General features: G+C 36.9%; 1 protein-coding gene across 1 annotated transcript in view; it reads left to right on the top strand.

Moving 5' to 3' along the window:
• The window catches only part of ARID4B (AT-rich interaction domain 4B), an 82,694-nt gene extending 68,082 nt beyond the window's left edge, over positions 1-14,612 (top strand). The window contains exons 17-21 of the mRNA XM_081823167.1: positions 1,171-2,385; positions 4,974-5,087; positions 7,303-7,518; positions 8,570-8,716; positions 12,857-14,612. Of these exons, the coding sequence (XP_081679293.1) occupies positions 1,171-2,385; positions 4,974-5,087; positions 7,303-7,518; positions 8,570-8,716; positions 12,857-12,984 (1,820 nt within the window). The 3' untranslated portion in view covers positions 12,985-14,612. The remainder of the gene's footprint in view (positions 1-1,170; positions 2,386-4,973; positions 5,088-7,302; positions 7,519-8,569; positions 8,717-12,856) is intronic.
• Positions 14,613-15,530: the final 918 nt, after the last annotated feature.

Below are 15,530 nucleotides of genomic sequence, written 5' to 3'. Positions count from 1 at the left end.
GGGGGTCTGCTTCCCCCTCTGCCCTCTCCCTTTCGTGCTCTCTGTCTCTCATTCTCTCTCTCTCAAATAAATAAATAAAATCTTTAAAAAAAAAAAAAGGACATACATAGTTTTGTAATTACGATTCTAAAATTCAGGAGTCAAATGACTTCGGTTTCGATTTCATCTCGACTTTTACTAGCTCTTTGGGATAGTTTAACCTCTCTAAATCCTAGTCTCCTAAACTATAAAATGGGGTTAATAATAACATGCCCCTCATAGGGTTATTGTGAAACTGAATCAGACAATCTATACAAAGCATATCAAAGCATCTGGCATGTAGCATTTTCTCAGTAAATGTTATATTAAAATCATAGCAAAGGCAATCATTATTTCTAAAGATTTATTTATTTTGAGAGAGTGCATGCAAGTGGTGGGGAGGGGTAAAGGGAGGGGGACAGAGAGAGTCTCCAGCAGACTCCCTGCTGAGTGCAGAGCCCGACAACACGGGGCTCCATCTCAGGACCCATGAAATCATGACCCGAACCGAAACCAAGAGTCGGACACTCAACTGACTGAGCCACCCAGGCCTCCTGGCAGTTATTTTTTACACTTAATTGAATTCATTTACTAAAATGAATTTTTAAGAAATAAATTCTGTAAGTATTTTTATATAAGGTATAAGTTACTTAAGTTAGTTGTGTCTTTCTTTAAACATCGTGGAAATTCATTGTTCACAAATCTTTGAATAATCATTGCTACACTGAAAATGAAGCCTACAATTTCATAGGAATACAGACTTTAAAGTTAGAATCACCTGGACCTGGGACTGCGTCCTGACTGCACTGTTATATTCCACTCATAAATTTGAGAACTTTTTTTTTTTTATAATCAGCTTTATTGAGGTCTAATTTACAAACAATAAAATTCACAACTTTCATGCTTACAGTTTGATGTGTTTTGGCAAAAGTATACAGTAGTGTTAGTGCAGCCACTGTCCCAGTATAAAACATTACCATCTTTGTGTATCTTCCCTCTCCAAAGCTCCATTTGCTCACCCGCAAAATGGGGATAAAACGTAGCAACCCAAGAGGGCTATAAACACAGGGGCTAATATATAAACTGCCTTGCACAGGGAAGACATTGCTAGTGTCGTTATCATACACATCAGTTTTTCATCTTATTTTCTAGCTTCTGAAAGTTCTGCTGAAGACAGTGAGCAGGAGGATGAGACCGGTGCTCAAGACATAGATAACAATGGCAAAGAAGACTCTAAGATTGATCATTTGACCCACACCAGAAATGATCTTCTTGCAAAAGAGGAACAGAACAGTTCGTCTTTGCTAGAAGAAAACAAAGTCCATGCAGATTTGGCAATATCCAAACCAGTGTCAAAATCTCCAGAAAGATTAAGAAAAGATATGGAAGGATTATCTGAAGATACTGATTATGAAGAAGAAGATGAAATCACAAAAAAGAGAAAGGATGTTAAGAAGGACACCACAGAGAAGTCTTCAAAGCCACAAGTAAAACGTGGTAAAAGAAGGTATTGCAATACAGAGGAGTGTTTAAAAACCGGATCACCTGGCAAAAAGGAAGATAAGCCCAAGAACAAAGAATCACTTTGCATAGAGAACAGTAGCAACAGCTCTTCAGATGAAGAGGAAGAAGAAAAATCAAAAACAAAGATGACACCAACTAAGAAATATAACGGTTTGGAGGAAAAGAGAAAATCTCTACGGACAACTGGTTTCTATTCAGGATTTTCAGAGGTGGCAGAAAAAAGGATAAAACTTTTAAATAACTCTGACGAAAGACTTCAGAACAGCAGAGCTAAAGATCGAAAAGACGTCTGGTCAAGCATTCAGGGACAGTGGCCTAAAAAAACACTGAAGGAGCTTTTTTCTGACTCTGACACGGAGGCGGCAGCCTCCCCGCCCCATCCTGCCCCAGAAGAGGGGCCGGCGGAAGGGTCCCTGCAGACTGTGGCCGAGGAGGAGAGCTGCTCACCCAGTGCCGAACTCGAAATACCGCCTCCAGCCAGTGCTGATAGTAAACCTGCTGAGGAAAAACCCGTGGAGGTCAGTGACAAAAAAGCAGAATTTCCAAGTAGTGGCAGCAATTCCGTGCTCAATACCCCTCCTACTACACCTGAATCGCCTTCCTCAGTCACTGTAACAGAAGCCGGTCGGCAGCAGTCCTCTGTGACAGTATCAGAACCACTGGCTCCAAACCAAGAGGAGGTTCGAAGTATCAAGAGCGAAACGGATAGCACAATTGAGGTGGATAGTGTCGCGGGGGAGCTCCAAGACCTCCAGTCGGAAGGGAACAGCTCACCGGCCGGCTTTGACGCAAGTGTGAGCTCCAGCAGTAGTAATCAGCCAGAGCCGGAACAGCCTGACAAAGGTGAGGAGCAAGTACACGCTGCCCTTCTTACCTTTCCAAGGGCTTCACGGTGTCTCTCGTTAGAACGTGAGGTGTTTAAGTGAAGTACTTGTGTGAACATGGTAAAAATGGAAATTTGAAGGGTAATTTAAGCAATGCATAGTGAATGAATTGAAAAGCTTGATGAAGACTTAATGTCCTTTGCTTGAGCTGTCTGTTACATTTCATAGTGGATCAGAACACACGCTAGAAATGCACCCAGGCCCAAACCCAAACCTTTTTGAAAATTCATTATACACTGGTTGACTGTATGGCATGAGCAGCTTGAATATATTTCTGTAACGTTGTTTTTGCGATTGTAATGTGCAGTTTCTCACAAACATTTTGATTTATTGACAGACCCCTCCACCCTTAACCAAATACTGTATGTAGGGGTTTGGAGCAACCAACTGTCCAGGCACTGCTTTCCTCAGACAACCGTGTCAAACTGATTTTCAAGCCTGACTAACTTGTGTGAGTTTGTAAAGGAATTTGATGCTTTCTTAGATGCATAGCTTCCAAATTGAAGGACCAATGTGTATGTTAATAACCTACAGTAATACTTTTTTGATTTTCCGTGAAGTTGTTGAAAGTGGAAATTCAAATTAGTACTTCCCAAAAGTATTAGTGCCTTTTGACTTTGCCATAGCTATACTTCTGTCATCATTTTTCTTATAAACCATTTCATTCAGGTGTCCTCAAATGAATATAATATACGCTGACACTTGGCTTTGAAACATACTTTTCCATTATAAAGATAGGATATGTGTTTTATATAACATACAGTTTTTATTATGCTAGCCTGATGTTTTTAGCTGAACTTAAGGAGATGTGAAAAAGTTCAAATGAATTAATTCCAAGTTTTCTCATACAAATAGTTTCTCCTTTTTTTCTTTTTTCAGCTTTACTGAGATATAATTGATGTAATATTGTCACACAAATCTTGACTTAAAACATTTCTTTTTAAAAAACAAATATTAAGTGAAAAATATAGTTGCAATTCAATTGGGATCTTCATTGTGTTTTCACATTCATACAGCTATAGTATGTGTGCCATGGAGAAAAGATGCAAGAGCTTGTCTTCTGATAGACTAAGTTAGCACTGCCCTTTAGAATCTTAATCTTGACCAGGTTAAAAAGTATTCAACTTGAGAAGTACTCCCAAATTTAGGATAACAGAGGCCATCTGCTTTATCAGTAGTTTTTTAGAATTGATCTCTCTTTAGAAATAAATTCTTAAGCACTCATTTCATATGGCCTCATTTTAAGAACTTTATTTCTTAAAATTCACATTATATCAAAAGTAAAATGTAAATTTTACAATTTAGATTTAGGATTTCTCTCCAATTAGCTTACATTAAGCTTTTTATTTCTTGCAGCTGAGAGCTTCAGAATTAATACTCTTTTAGGGAGAAATCTGGCAATTTTTAAGACTGTGCTTCAATATAGTCCTTATATTAATCACCTTTATGTTTCATTTAAGTTGTTATTTTAAAATGGCTTTAGGAAAAATGATCAGTAAGGTGTAATTAAAAAACTATCTAGGAAGTTGCAAACAAAATAGTTAATAGCCTATTCCATTTTTGACCAAGGAAGCCATGTCTTCTGTGCTCAAGACTGATTTTACCATTGGTAACAGGACTAAGAAATATTTCTTAGTGGAAACATGACAATTTTTTTATCATATTTATATCATGTCATTATAGTATCCGACATTGTACTGAATAGAGATGAGACTTTCTTAATGTCTGAAGAAGTCTGGTAGATGACACATATAATTTAGAAATACACAGAAACACAGCAGATGCTGAGGACCAAGTTAATAGTATAGAAAAATGTACTGAAACTACCGTTTGAAGTAGTGGTCAAGTCATGAAGCCTGGGCATCAAGGAAGGTCTTAGTGAAGATGTAGGACATAGGCTACTCTTTGAAGAAAAAGGAGACATTTATGATGTTTCGGGATAATTTCCTACCAAGAAGATGAAAAGTTTCTTAGAATTACTATGCTGGATTTGTAAATGGTATATGCATTAACCAGTGCCTTGGCAGTGAAGTCATTTTTGGAATAAATAAATTGATAAAATAACTAAGTGTGAATTACTACTAAAATTTATCCCATTAATATGATGATACCATTTTAAAATTATTATTGATAACATTATATCAATATTTTTACCTGTAATTAAATCTTAATATTTATTTTGGTTTTATTGAATTTTAACAAATTTCAGTTTTTATTTTCAGCATTTACCTGTTTTTGAATTACTAGACTCATAAACTCCCAGTACTAAGTTGAGAACTATTTTTAGTTTATATCTGATTTTTCTAAGAAGGATGTGCATACTTTGCTTTTTTAAAACTCTAACTTTTATTACGTGCAGTAAGTAATTCAGTGCATTAATGATAATTTATTCTAAAAATTACAGTAATTTCTACGATAATTTATAAATCTCATAAAGAACATGCATGGTTTCGGAATTGTTCTATACTTCTAAAATGTGGAATTAATTTATACCTAGGAAAGTTTGATTTTATTTTGTGTTACTTAATAATTTCTTTCCCATCGTAGCCTGTACAGGTCAGAAAAGAGGGAAAGAATCTCAGGGAGGAGGAAGTTCATCAAAAAAGCAGAAGCGAAGCCATAAAGCAACAGTGGTAAACAACAAAAAAAAGGGAAAAGGCAGTAAGTGTGAAACCTCTCATTATTTAAATATAAAAATAATGGCGGATATTTTTTTTCCCCCCATTAAGAAAAGGGTATTCAGGATATGGGATAGTTAAATATTTTGATTTTGTCTCTGCCCTCAAAAAAGTCACACAGAAGTCTTCTGATCCTAGGTAAATTCTAGGATTAAGCAGTTTGGTGTTGATATTCAGCAGTGGTATTGATTGCTGATGAATGATCAGGTAATCCTTTTTAGATTAATAGCCAATATAATATAAGCTCAACATCTTTGTTAGTTTTATGTCCCACAGTTCTTTCCACTTGTCATTTATATGTGCCATATATAATTGAAAATGCTTCAATTATATATTATTTTTATTACAATGAAATTGATTGCTTTGTAACTCTTCAAGGCAAATCAGACTGGAAGAGAAGAATCAAGATAGCTTTAGAGCTGTAATTCCAACAGCTCCCGTCTATTACTTTTATCTTTGGTACCCCAAACTATGTGTCCCAAGAGCAGCTATATACAATACTAAAGATTTAACTTTAGTAATGGCTCTGTTTGTTGACCAACAGGAATTTATATACTGTATTTCTCCTGAGAGCTGCACATTTTATCTCTCTTTTGTAGACAAAGTAAGAAGCAGAAAATATGTAAAGAATTTTTTTTCAGGTGCCCCACACTGACCTCCTGCTGCTCTTCCAGGAGACTCCTGCCACCTCCACTGCCTGACCTTTGCTATCGGCCGGCTTGGCTGCACTTCAGTGCAGAAAAGGGTTATGCGGCCAGCTCCCCGAGGTTCTGCTGAGCCCATATGACTTCCAGGCGGTGAATATGGCGTCCCTCGGGGCCCCGGGCGGCTGTGCTCAGCAAGGCCGTGAAAGCCAGGCTGAGGCAGACCACTGCATCAGAGTGGGGCCAAGCCTTGGGTGGCTTAGCTAGGAGTTGCCAGGGGTTCCAGAGCAGCAGTGGTGGGATTGGGAGGGAATTCGTTTAAGATGTGTGGAAAGGAGTTTCTCCATTCTCCAAACACCACAGTGGGAGGAGTTGCTCTGTACCTTTTCTATCTAAATACTTTTCAGGCTTTGAGAGCCTAACTGTGCTTTTTTGGGGGGTAGCTGTTGTTAAATATAGAATAAATACATGCCAAATTGATCACCAATTACTTGGAATAACCGACAGGATATTGAAAGTGTTACTACACAGTGATACTTTTGTCTATAAGACTTTACCATTTAAATGACATTTCCTAAGAGGGCTCATCTTCAACAAGTCAGTTAATGTATTCCTACAATTTCGAGGTACAGCAGTTAAATTTGATTGTATTCTATAACTGTTCTGTAGCAGTTATAGTTAATTGTATTCTCCCATTTTAATGATTGGGCTAAAGGCTTGGTAAATCAGATGAGGAAACCATTTTCTGAGAATAATTTAGTAAAGTGGAACCAACTCATGGAATCTCAGATAATACTTTGTATCCAGAAAGCGGTAATTCATGGAAATATCAATCCCATCACCTATTCACATGGTAAACTGGCAAGTTTAAGCCTTTTTATTGAAGGACTGAGGCTTTACTCAGCAGAGGCAGATGTACGTAGTTCTTACATAGATTTGTGAAATCTTCATGCTGAATATATTTACCAGAGTTGAACTGATGGTTTATTTTAGTCAACAAGCTACGATGTAGGAGTTACTTGAGGAGAAAATCATTGTACACATCGAAGTTTAGAGTTTGGGAACCCAAAGTATTTTTTATTGAATTTCATGATTATCTATCATTGTTTGCTTGTGGCCAGAGGAGTAGGGAAAGTGTTACATGAACATGATCTGTATACAACCTAAAATATTAAATTTAAGTTCCTATAATGAGTCATTTAAAAAAATGCTGTATAATAGTAACAGAATAAAGAGCCATTCAAATATGTAATTATGATACATTTGACAGTCTACCAGGTATAATGGAAGATTAGTTTGAATGTTTTTTTTTTTTTTAAATATTATTGGCAATTCAGGTAAGAATTTTTTGGTTTTGTTTTTGTTTCCCTTGACTGAGATGCTGCTGTATCTGTACATGATGACTTTCCAGGTCTTTAGGCAGGGTCTATAAAGCAAGGTATTTACTTTAGTAATGAATTCATGTGGTTAATTTTAAATTGTTTACTAAAATCGGTGACAAAATTTTTGTTACTTTTCTGTTTACTAATGCTTTTCTTTTTCTTTTTCTTTCAGCAAACAGTAGTGATAGTGAAGAACTTTCTGCTGGGGAAAGTGTAACTAAGACTCAGCCAGTCAAATCAGTTTCCACTGGAATGAAATCTCATAGTACCAAATCTCCTGCAAGGACACAGTCCCCAGGAAAATGTGGAAAGAATGGAGATAAGGATCCTGATCTCAAGGAACCCAGTAATCGATTACCCAAAGTTTACAAATGGAGTTTTCAGATGTGTAAGTGACATTTAGTAAACTGACAGTTAAGAGGAAGAAACGTCAGCCTGGTAACTCTTGAGGCTAATAACCCTGAAAAAGAGGCTGTAACCAAACTTGACACATCGTAACCAACTGCAGTGTAGAGAGCTTAGTTGGATCTTGATTTGAATGAACAAGTTCCTAAAAGAAAAATTTCAAGGCAATTCAGGCAAATACCAACATTAACTAGATATTTATGACAGGATGTTAGACATTTGAGACAAGATTTGCCATGAATTGCTAATCACTGAAGCTGGATGATGGTATGTGGGACTGCATTATTATTCTGTGTACTTTTGTTTATATGAGAAGTCTCCATAATAAAGACTTTTTGAAAAAGATTACCCCAGAGTTTCTCACATATGGAGATATTCTTAGGAAATTGAAAACTGCTTTTTAGATTTAGCTAAAATTTTCCTACAATTTAAAAGTTATACATAAAAAAAATGTTATACGTACTCATAAAAATCTAAAAAGAGGACAAAAGAGAAAAATTTATCCACAGCCCCGACATTCAGAACTATATTATGATTTTTACATTTTGGTGTCTTTCTAGTCTTATTTCTAAGTATGATTTTTAGTGATACTGTATATGAATGTTGAGTTTTTAGCATACGTGTTTAGGTCTTAAGGTTTTTAATTCTGCACATTCATTCATTCAACGGATACCATTCATGTATTATATACCAGGCATGTATAGGCATAGCTTTGCTTTGCTTTGCTTGCTTTCTTTCCTTTTTTTTTTTTTTTTTAAGATTTTTAAGTAATCTCTACACCCAATGTGGGGCTTGAAACCACTACCCGAGATCAAGAGTAGCTTGCTCAACTGACTAAAAGCCAGCTAGGCGCTCCTATATAGGCACAGCTTTTTATGTTCTAGGCTAGGAAAAAAAAAATCTCAGGGAAACAAATACCCACAAGCCTTATTTTTAGTTTATTTGACCTTTTTCTACAACCCTACTATATGCTTTCTTTTATGTACTACAGTTTTGTTCAAAAATACATATTGATGAAAGTTTTAAATTCACAGCGGACCTGGAAAATATGACAAGTGCTGAACGTATCACAATTCTTCAAGAAAAACTTCAGGAAATCAGAAAACATTATCTGTCATTAAAATCTGAAGTAGCTTCCATTGATCGGAGGAGAAAGCGTTTAAAGAAGAAAGAGAGAGAAAGTAAGTATTAATCTTACTTAAAAAGCAGTTTATGACTGCATTTAGACTCATGTGAGTTTATGTCTATGTATCTTCGGGCAAGTTCTTTAATTGCTCTGCCTTATTTTCCTCATCTATAAAATGGAAAAAGTTTATCTAAAGAAAAACAATTATCTCAAATCACAGTGTTCACTTTCGTGGAGTTTACAATCTGCCTTAAAAAAAAAAAATGAGATTTTGGATCGTGAACAGCACTGTGAAGAGAATGATGTTAAGGCAGGGATTGGATGGGCTGTGTTAGATTACCAGTGGTCAAGACATTTTCATTGAGACCTGAATGACCAGAGGAAGTTAAATCTGAGGGAAAAGAGTTCTCTTAGTCTGCCAGGGCTGCCATTAACAAAGTACCCCAGACTGGGGTCTTAAACAACAGGAAATATATTGCTTATCTCCAAATACTGTCACAATGGAAGTTAGGGCTCCAACAGAGAAATTTAGAGAGACACAATTCAGTCCATAAGAGTCCTGGGCATAGAGAACAGCACGTATTTCCTAAGATAGAGTTTCTTAAGCTTGGAACTATTGACATTTTAGGCCAGATAATTCTTTGCTGTGGGGGGCTGTTCTGTGCACTGTAGAATGGGTTAGCAGCATCCTTCATCCCTGGCCTCCAACCACTGGATGCCGCCCCCCCCACCCCCAACCTCAGGACAACCAAAAATGTCTCCAGATGTTTTTCAAATATCCTCTAGGGGGCAAAATCTCCCCAGATTGAGAACAGCTGCTCCAAGGAGGGGAGATACACTTGGTGCCTTTCAGGAGCAGAAAGAAAACCACTGTGGTGAAAGTGATAGAGACAGAAGTTAGGTAAGCAGAAGCATAGAGACGGAAGTTAGGTAAGCAGAAGCCAAATCATGTGGGGCCTTGTAGGGAAGGATGAAGGGTTCAGATTTTATTCTAAGTGAGATGGACAGCTATTTGAAAGTTTTAAACAGAATGAAAGTGACCTTTTCAAGAGCATTTACGTGAGCTGTGGAGATGGAGAAGCTGTATTAAAGCTGATTAAGTGGAGGAAGGGGTAGGGAAGTAGAGGAGGTAGAGAAGGTGACCCTAGGAGAAAGGGAACCCTAGGAAAATCTTACGTTTTATAGTTTTGTAGTGAATGCAGAAAGCGGACATTAGGGGTGGGGGGAGGGGACAGTGTCATTTTTTTTTTTTAAGATTTTATTTATTTATTTGAGAGAGAAAGAATGAGAGACAGAGAGCATGAGAGGGAGGAGGGTCAGAGGGAGAAGCAGACTCCCTGCCGAGCAGGGAGCCCGATGCGGGACTCGATCCCGGAACTCCAGGATCATGACCTGAGCCAAAGGCAGTCGCTTAACCAACTGAGCCACCCAGGCGCCCCGACAGTGTCATTTCAAGCTTATGATTTTGCCTCCCCAACCCTCCTCTTTTGACACTGCTCCCATTCTCTGAAGCACGTTGATTTTCATTTTCTTTTTCTTCAGAGGAATGTTCTTCCTTCCCTCTCTTGGTGTTGTGATAAGTCCTGTAACTCTCTCCACCTTTTGTCTAGGCTTTTTAATTTATGCACTGGCTGAAAGTCTGGGTTATGGAGTAATTTGAAAAGAAATTAAATGTTAATATATAGAAAGTATATACAGAAACATTCTGTCAAAGGAGGGGGATCATCAGGGTTCTATTTGATATATAACCATCTAAAAATAATTAAAAATCAATTATAATAAGCATACTATTTAAAGAGCTCCTTACTCTTAAAGTCATCCAAGCCTTTTTAGAGTGTTTTTTATGTAGTAAGAGGTCTATCCAGAAACTGCTCCTCTAAAACAGTGTTTCGTATATGTGGTCACCACAGATTCTCTGTAGCAAGTGATTCTGATAAATGGATGCTTTCTCTGGGGAGTTAGCATTAAAAGTCAGTTCCTAAATACTATTGAAGTATCAGTAGGAAGGGGCACCTGGGTGGCTCAGTCAGTTAAGTGTCTGCCTTCAGCTCAGCTTATGATTCCAGGGTCCTGAGATCTAACCCCACGTCGGGCTCCCTGCCCAGTGGAGAGCCTGCTTCTCCCTCTCCCTATGCCCTCCCATCCCCACGCTCATGCTCTCTCTCTCTTGCTCTTTCTCAAATAAATTAAAAAAAAATATCAGTAAGAAAATGACTATCCTAGTTGTCAAAGAAAAGCCAAATATGATACTGTTCCTAGCCCCCTCCAAAATGTGTAACTGAAACCAGTGCTAGGAAAATAGAGTGAAATTCATATACATTGCTGGAAGCATTGGCACAATTATTTTGGAAAACAGTTTGACTATATATTTGGAGAACTAGCTAATTCGAGTTCTAAGAATAGGTCTCAAGGAAAAATAGTAACCATAAAGAAGTTTGTTGTAATATTTATAATAACAGATAGAAATTATTTAAATTGTGATACATTACACTGAAGAAAAAGTAGACATTTAAAATTTTATTTAAAATGTTCAAAATTGGAGTGTCTGGGTGGCTCAGTTGGTTAAGCCATCTGCCTTTGGCTCAGGTCATGATCCCAGGGTCCTGGGATCGAGCCCTGCATCATCAGGCTCTCTGCTTATTGGGGAGGCTGCTTCTCTTTTCCCTCTGCCTGCCACTCTGCCTACTTGTGCTCGCTCGCTATCAGATAAATAAGTAAAATCTTAAAAAAAATTAAAATGCTCAAAATAGTCATTACATTGTTGTTAACAGGAAGAGACTAGGGATTGAAGAAGTTACAATTCATAATATAATGGAATACTATTCAACTTTGAAAAGAAAAAGGGGGGGCGCCTGGGTGGCTCAGTCAGTTAAGCTCCTGCCTTCAGCTCAGATCATGATCTCTAGGTCCTGGGATCCAGCCCCACATCCGGCTTCCTGCTCAGCAGGGAGTCTGCTTCTCTCTCTCTCTCTCTCCCCTCCTCTGCCCCTCCCCACCGATTGTTTCTCTCTTTCTCTCTCTCTCTCTCAAATAAATAAAATCTTAAAATAGAAAAGGAAAAGAGGTATTTGTATATGTATGGCTATGGAACAGTCTCATAAGATAGTTAACTGTTAAAAAAAAAATCAAGAGTCAAACACTATACTGTGATGCTTCCACTTGTTTTTTTAAAGTAGAGTTGTAGCTACACATGTTAAATTTGCATATCGTATCTCTAGCTTTGGAGATAACATTCCTCCAGAACAGGGGTTGGAAACATTTTCTGTAGAGGCAGATGATAAATATTTTGGGCTTTGTTGGCCAAGTGGTCTCTTTCGAACAACTTGACCCTGCCATTGTAGGTGTGAAATCTACCATAGGCAAGATGTAAGTACGTGGGCATGGCTGTGTTCCGATAAATTTTTCTTTACAGAAGCAGGTGTGCCAGATTTGGCCTGGGGGCAGTAATTTGCCAGCCCCTACTCTAGAGTTTTAAAGACTATGAAGCAACTGGTAACAATGGGGAAGCGTTATTTGGGGGACTTAGGAGGGTTTTTGATCAGAAGATTTGCTTTTCCACCTTATATTCCTGTAAAGAAGGAATTTCTTTTACCTTGTGCATGTATTCCTTAAAACTTTTTTTTTTTTTCCAAATACTGATTGATAGCAAGGAGAGAATTTCCCTGAGGAAAATAAGAAATGTGTCATTTGCTTTGTAAATGAAGTGCAGGAAAATGCAGATCAGTTAGCCCTCCATTCTCATCACCATTTAAATTCCTAAGAAACTCCCAACACAGGAAGATGCAGGAATTAGGAGGGAAGCGGAGTTTTGGGTGGATTACAGATTTTTCCTATTGGATTCAAAGCTCTTTTTGACATTTGTTTCTGTTGTTACAGAATGTCGATTCTCAGTTTTATTTCCATGTCTTAATAGACTGGGCCCATGATTTTTTTTCTTCCTAATTGATCCATGCAGGAGCAGCATTCCCTGATCTGTCCTTTTTCATTAACTCTGTAGTTTGGCATGGTCTAGCTACTTGAGATACACTAGTTTTTCCTCTCTTTACATTATGGTATTGTGACATACAGACCACTCTTGTTGTCAGCTAAATGATTTTAGACAACAGAATTTTAGTTGAGAGGACTGCTGTTTTCTTTCTTTCTATTGTTGTATATACGTTTATTAAGCCTTTGGTTTGGTCTTCCCTTTCTTCAGGTGCTGCTACATCCTCATCCTCTTCTTCCCCTTCATCCAGTTCCATAACAGCTGCTGTTATGTTAACTTTAGCTGAACCGTCAATGTCCAGCGCATCACAAAATGGAATGTCAGTTGAGTGCAGGTGACAGCAGGACTTGCTAAAGCACTTTGCACTTAATGGCTGTTGAGGGCCACGTCTTTTTTTATACTGCACAGTGGCACAAAAAAAAATCAGACAAGCACTATTTTATATTTAAAAATTGTTTCTTGACAAGCTGACTTGGCACTTAAGTGCACTTTTTTTATGAAGAAAAAGTACAATGAACTGCTTTTCCTCAAGCAATAATTGTTTCCAACTTGTCTGGGAATTGTGTGTCTGGTAACTTGAAGGCCTTCCACTGTGGCAAATGGAGGCTTTTCACTGCCTGTAGAGACAATACAGTAAGCATAGTTAATTCGGTGGGCCAGAACATGTTAAGATAACTTACTGTATATGTATTCCCTTGTATTTTGTTAAAGCTGGAACATTTGATATTTTTCCATTTATTTATGAAAAAATATGAACCTATTTTCATTTGTACGAGCTAATTGTTTTTTAAAGCAAGTCACCTTAGGGTGGCTTTAATTGTATAAGTCAAGCACATGTAATAAATTCAAAACCTGCAGTTAACAGGATATTAGACATCAATCCTGGTAACCAAATATTAAAGATTCTCTTTAAAAAAGACTGAATATGTTTACAGGTTTGAATTAGGCTAAAAGGTCTTGCAGTGGCTTTTCATGCCCCTTCAAATTGGAATGGAACTACTGTACTTTGCCATTTTTCTATAAATCAGTATTTTTTTTTAATTTTGATATAATACATTATGTGAAAAAAGAAAATGGCTAATAAACTGTATTAAATCTTAAACAATGTATAAAGATTGTACTTAGCCAGTTCAAAGTGTATATTTATTCATAATGAATTATAACAGTTATATTTTTGTGTTTTCTTGTAAATGTTTCTTTTTCCTTAAATACAGATAATTCATTTGTATTGCTTATTTTATTATGAGCTACAACAAGAGGATTTCAGGAACAAGTAAACTGTATTAGTATGGTTCAAGGTTGTTGATATGAACTGTCTCAAAAGGATGGTTGTTATTTTAAGTATAAATAGCTGATCGGGGTGGTAGGCCTATAAAAATTAAATGCCTTGTATAAAATCCAAAATGAACGCAAAATTGTTTTCACTTGTATTGACTTTATGTTGTATGATTCCAATCTCTGTTCTGTTTGGCACTTGTATTTAATTCTACACCTTTGTAAGACATTTGTATATTGCGATGTGTTCATTCAAGCTATTTAATACCTGGCACTGTTAATACACAGTACTTTACTGTACAGACTGTTTTACCGTTTTAATTGTAGTTCTGTGTACTTTTTTTGGATGGGGCTGGCATGTTTTGTTTTCTGGCAATACGACATGTGAGAATTTCGAAGCGTTTTGTTGTAGATGCTAACGTGTCAGAATCCTTTACATTCAACTTTTCTAAGAAAAGCATTTTCAGTCTTGTAGTGTGTGCTTACAGTAACTAATTTTGTTGAAAATGGTTTCAAGTTATTCAAATTTGTACAGGACTGTAAAGATTTGTTGACAGCAAAACGTTGAAGAAAAAGCTTATAGAATAAAAGCTATAAAGTATATATTAGGATCTGCAAACAATGAAGAATTATGTAATATATTGTACAAATATAAGCAAAGGCTCTGAAATAAAATGCCATAGTTTGTGAATCCTTGATTTTGTTTCTAAAAGATTAAGTAATTTTAGTTCATTTCTGTATATGATGACTGACTGAAACATACATCTCCAGCCTGTATTATCAGAAGGGGTTTAACTGACATACCAAAGAAGGGAAATATTATACCTATAAAAATTAAAAAGTCCATTAATCAGACACAGGATTTAGTAGGTATTTTTTATCTTTGTATATACACTATAGACTATTTTGCTTGAGTCTGAACGTGAATATTTATGACTTGGAGGTTTGTCTAAAGAAAAAAGAGTATTTTCTTTAACATGTGGAACCATTACCAGCAGCTTTTTTTATTTTTTCCTGTCTTGTAATTTCATTGCACTTTTACTTTTAGTGTACTCTGCCCCACTGCTCATTGGAATCATCTGGGCATTGTTAAAACAATAGTCGATACTTGTGCTGTGCCCATGGTGGTGGTGCTAGCGGTGGGGCAGCTTTTGCCCCCCAAAAAGTCGTACTTAATTGGTCTAGGATGAAACTTGGATGTCGATCTTGTTTTAATGGTCTCCAGTGACTTTAATATGCATCTGAGTTGAGAACCACTGCTTTTCTCCCCATTTTAAAAAATCGGTAATTAGGTTTTTTGCCCCACTTAATGAACTTTCCACCAAGAGACAATCCTTTCTTAAAACAGTAATTTTTAAGGCCTAAAAAGCTCAAATGTATAGTTTTAAAGCACCTTTGGGATGACCCTTTATTTTTACAGAAATTTATTTAACTTCTAAGGGATGAGTTTTAAAATCTGTAGAACAGTGCTTCCCAAAATGAAGTTCTAGAATACTGGTTCCTGGAAATGCTTTGGGAGTAGTCAAATATATATGCCATATATAGCACTTTTTTTCCGCAGAGATTCCATTGTTAGCATATTAAAAACTGAGGAGGCCTGTGAAGAGAT

This window comes from Leptonychotes weddellii, chromosome 6, assembly GCF_054177405.1.
Source record: "Leptonychotes weddellii isolate Sample4059 chromosome 6, ASM5417740v2, whole genome shotgun sequence".
In the NCBI taxonomy this organism is placed as follows: Eukaryota; Metazoa; Chordata; class Mammalia; order Carnivora; family Phocidae; genus Leptonychotes; species Leptonychotes weddellii.
This window is presented reverse-complemented; position numbering and strand designations above follow the sequence as displayed.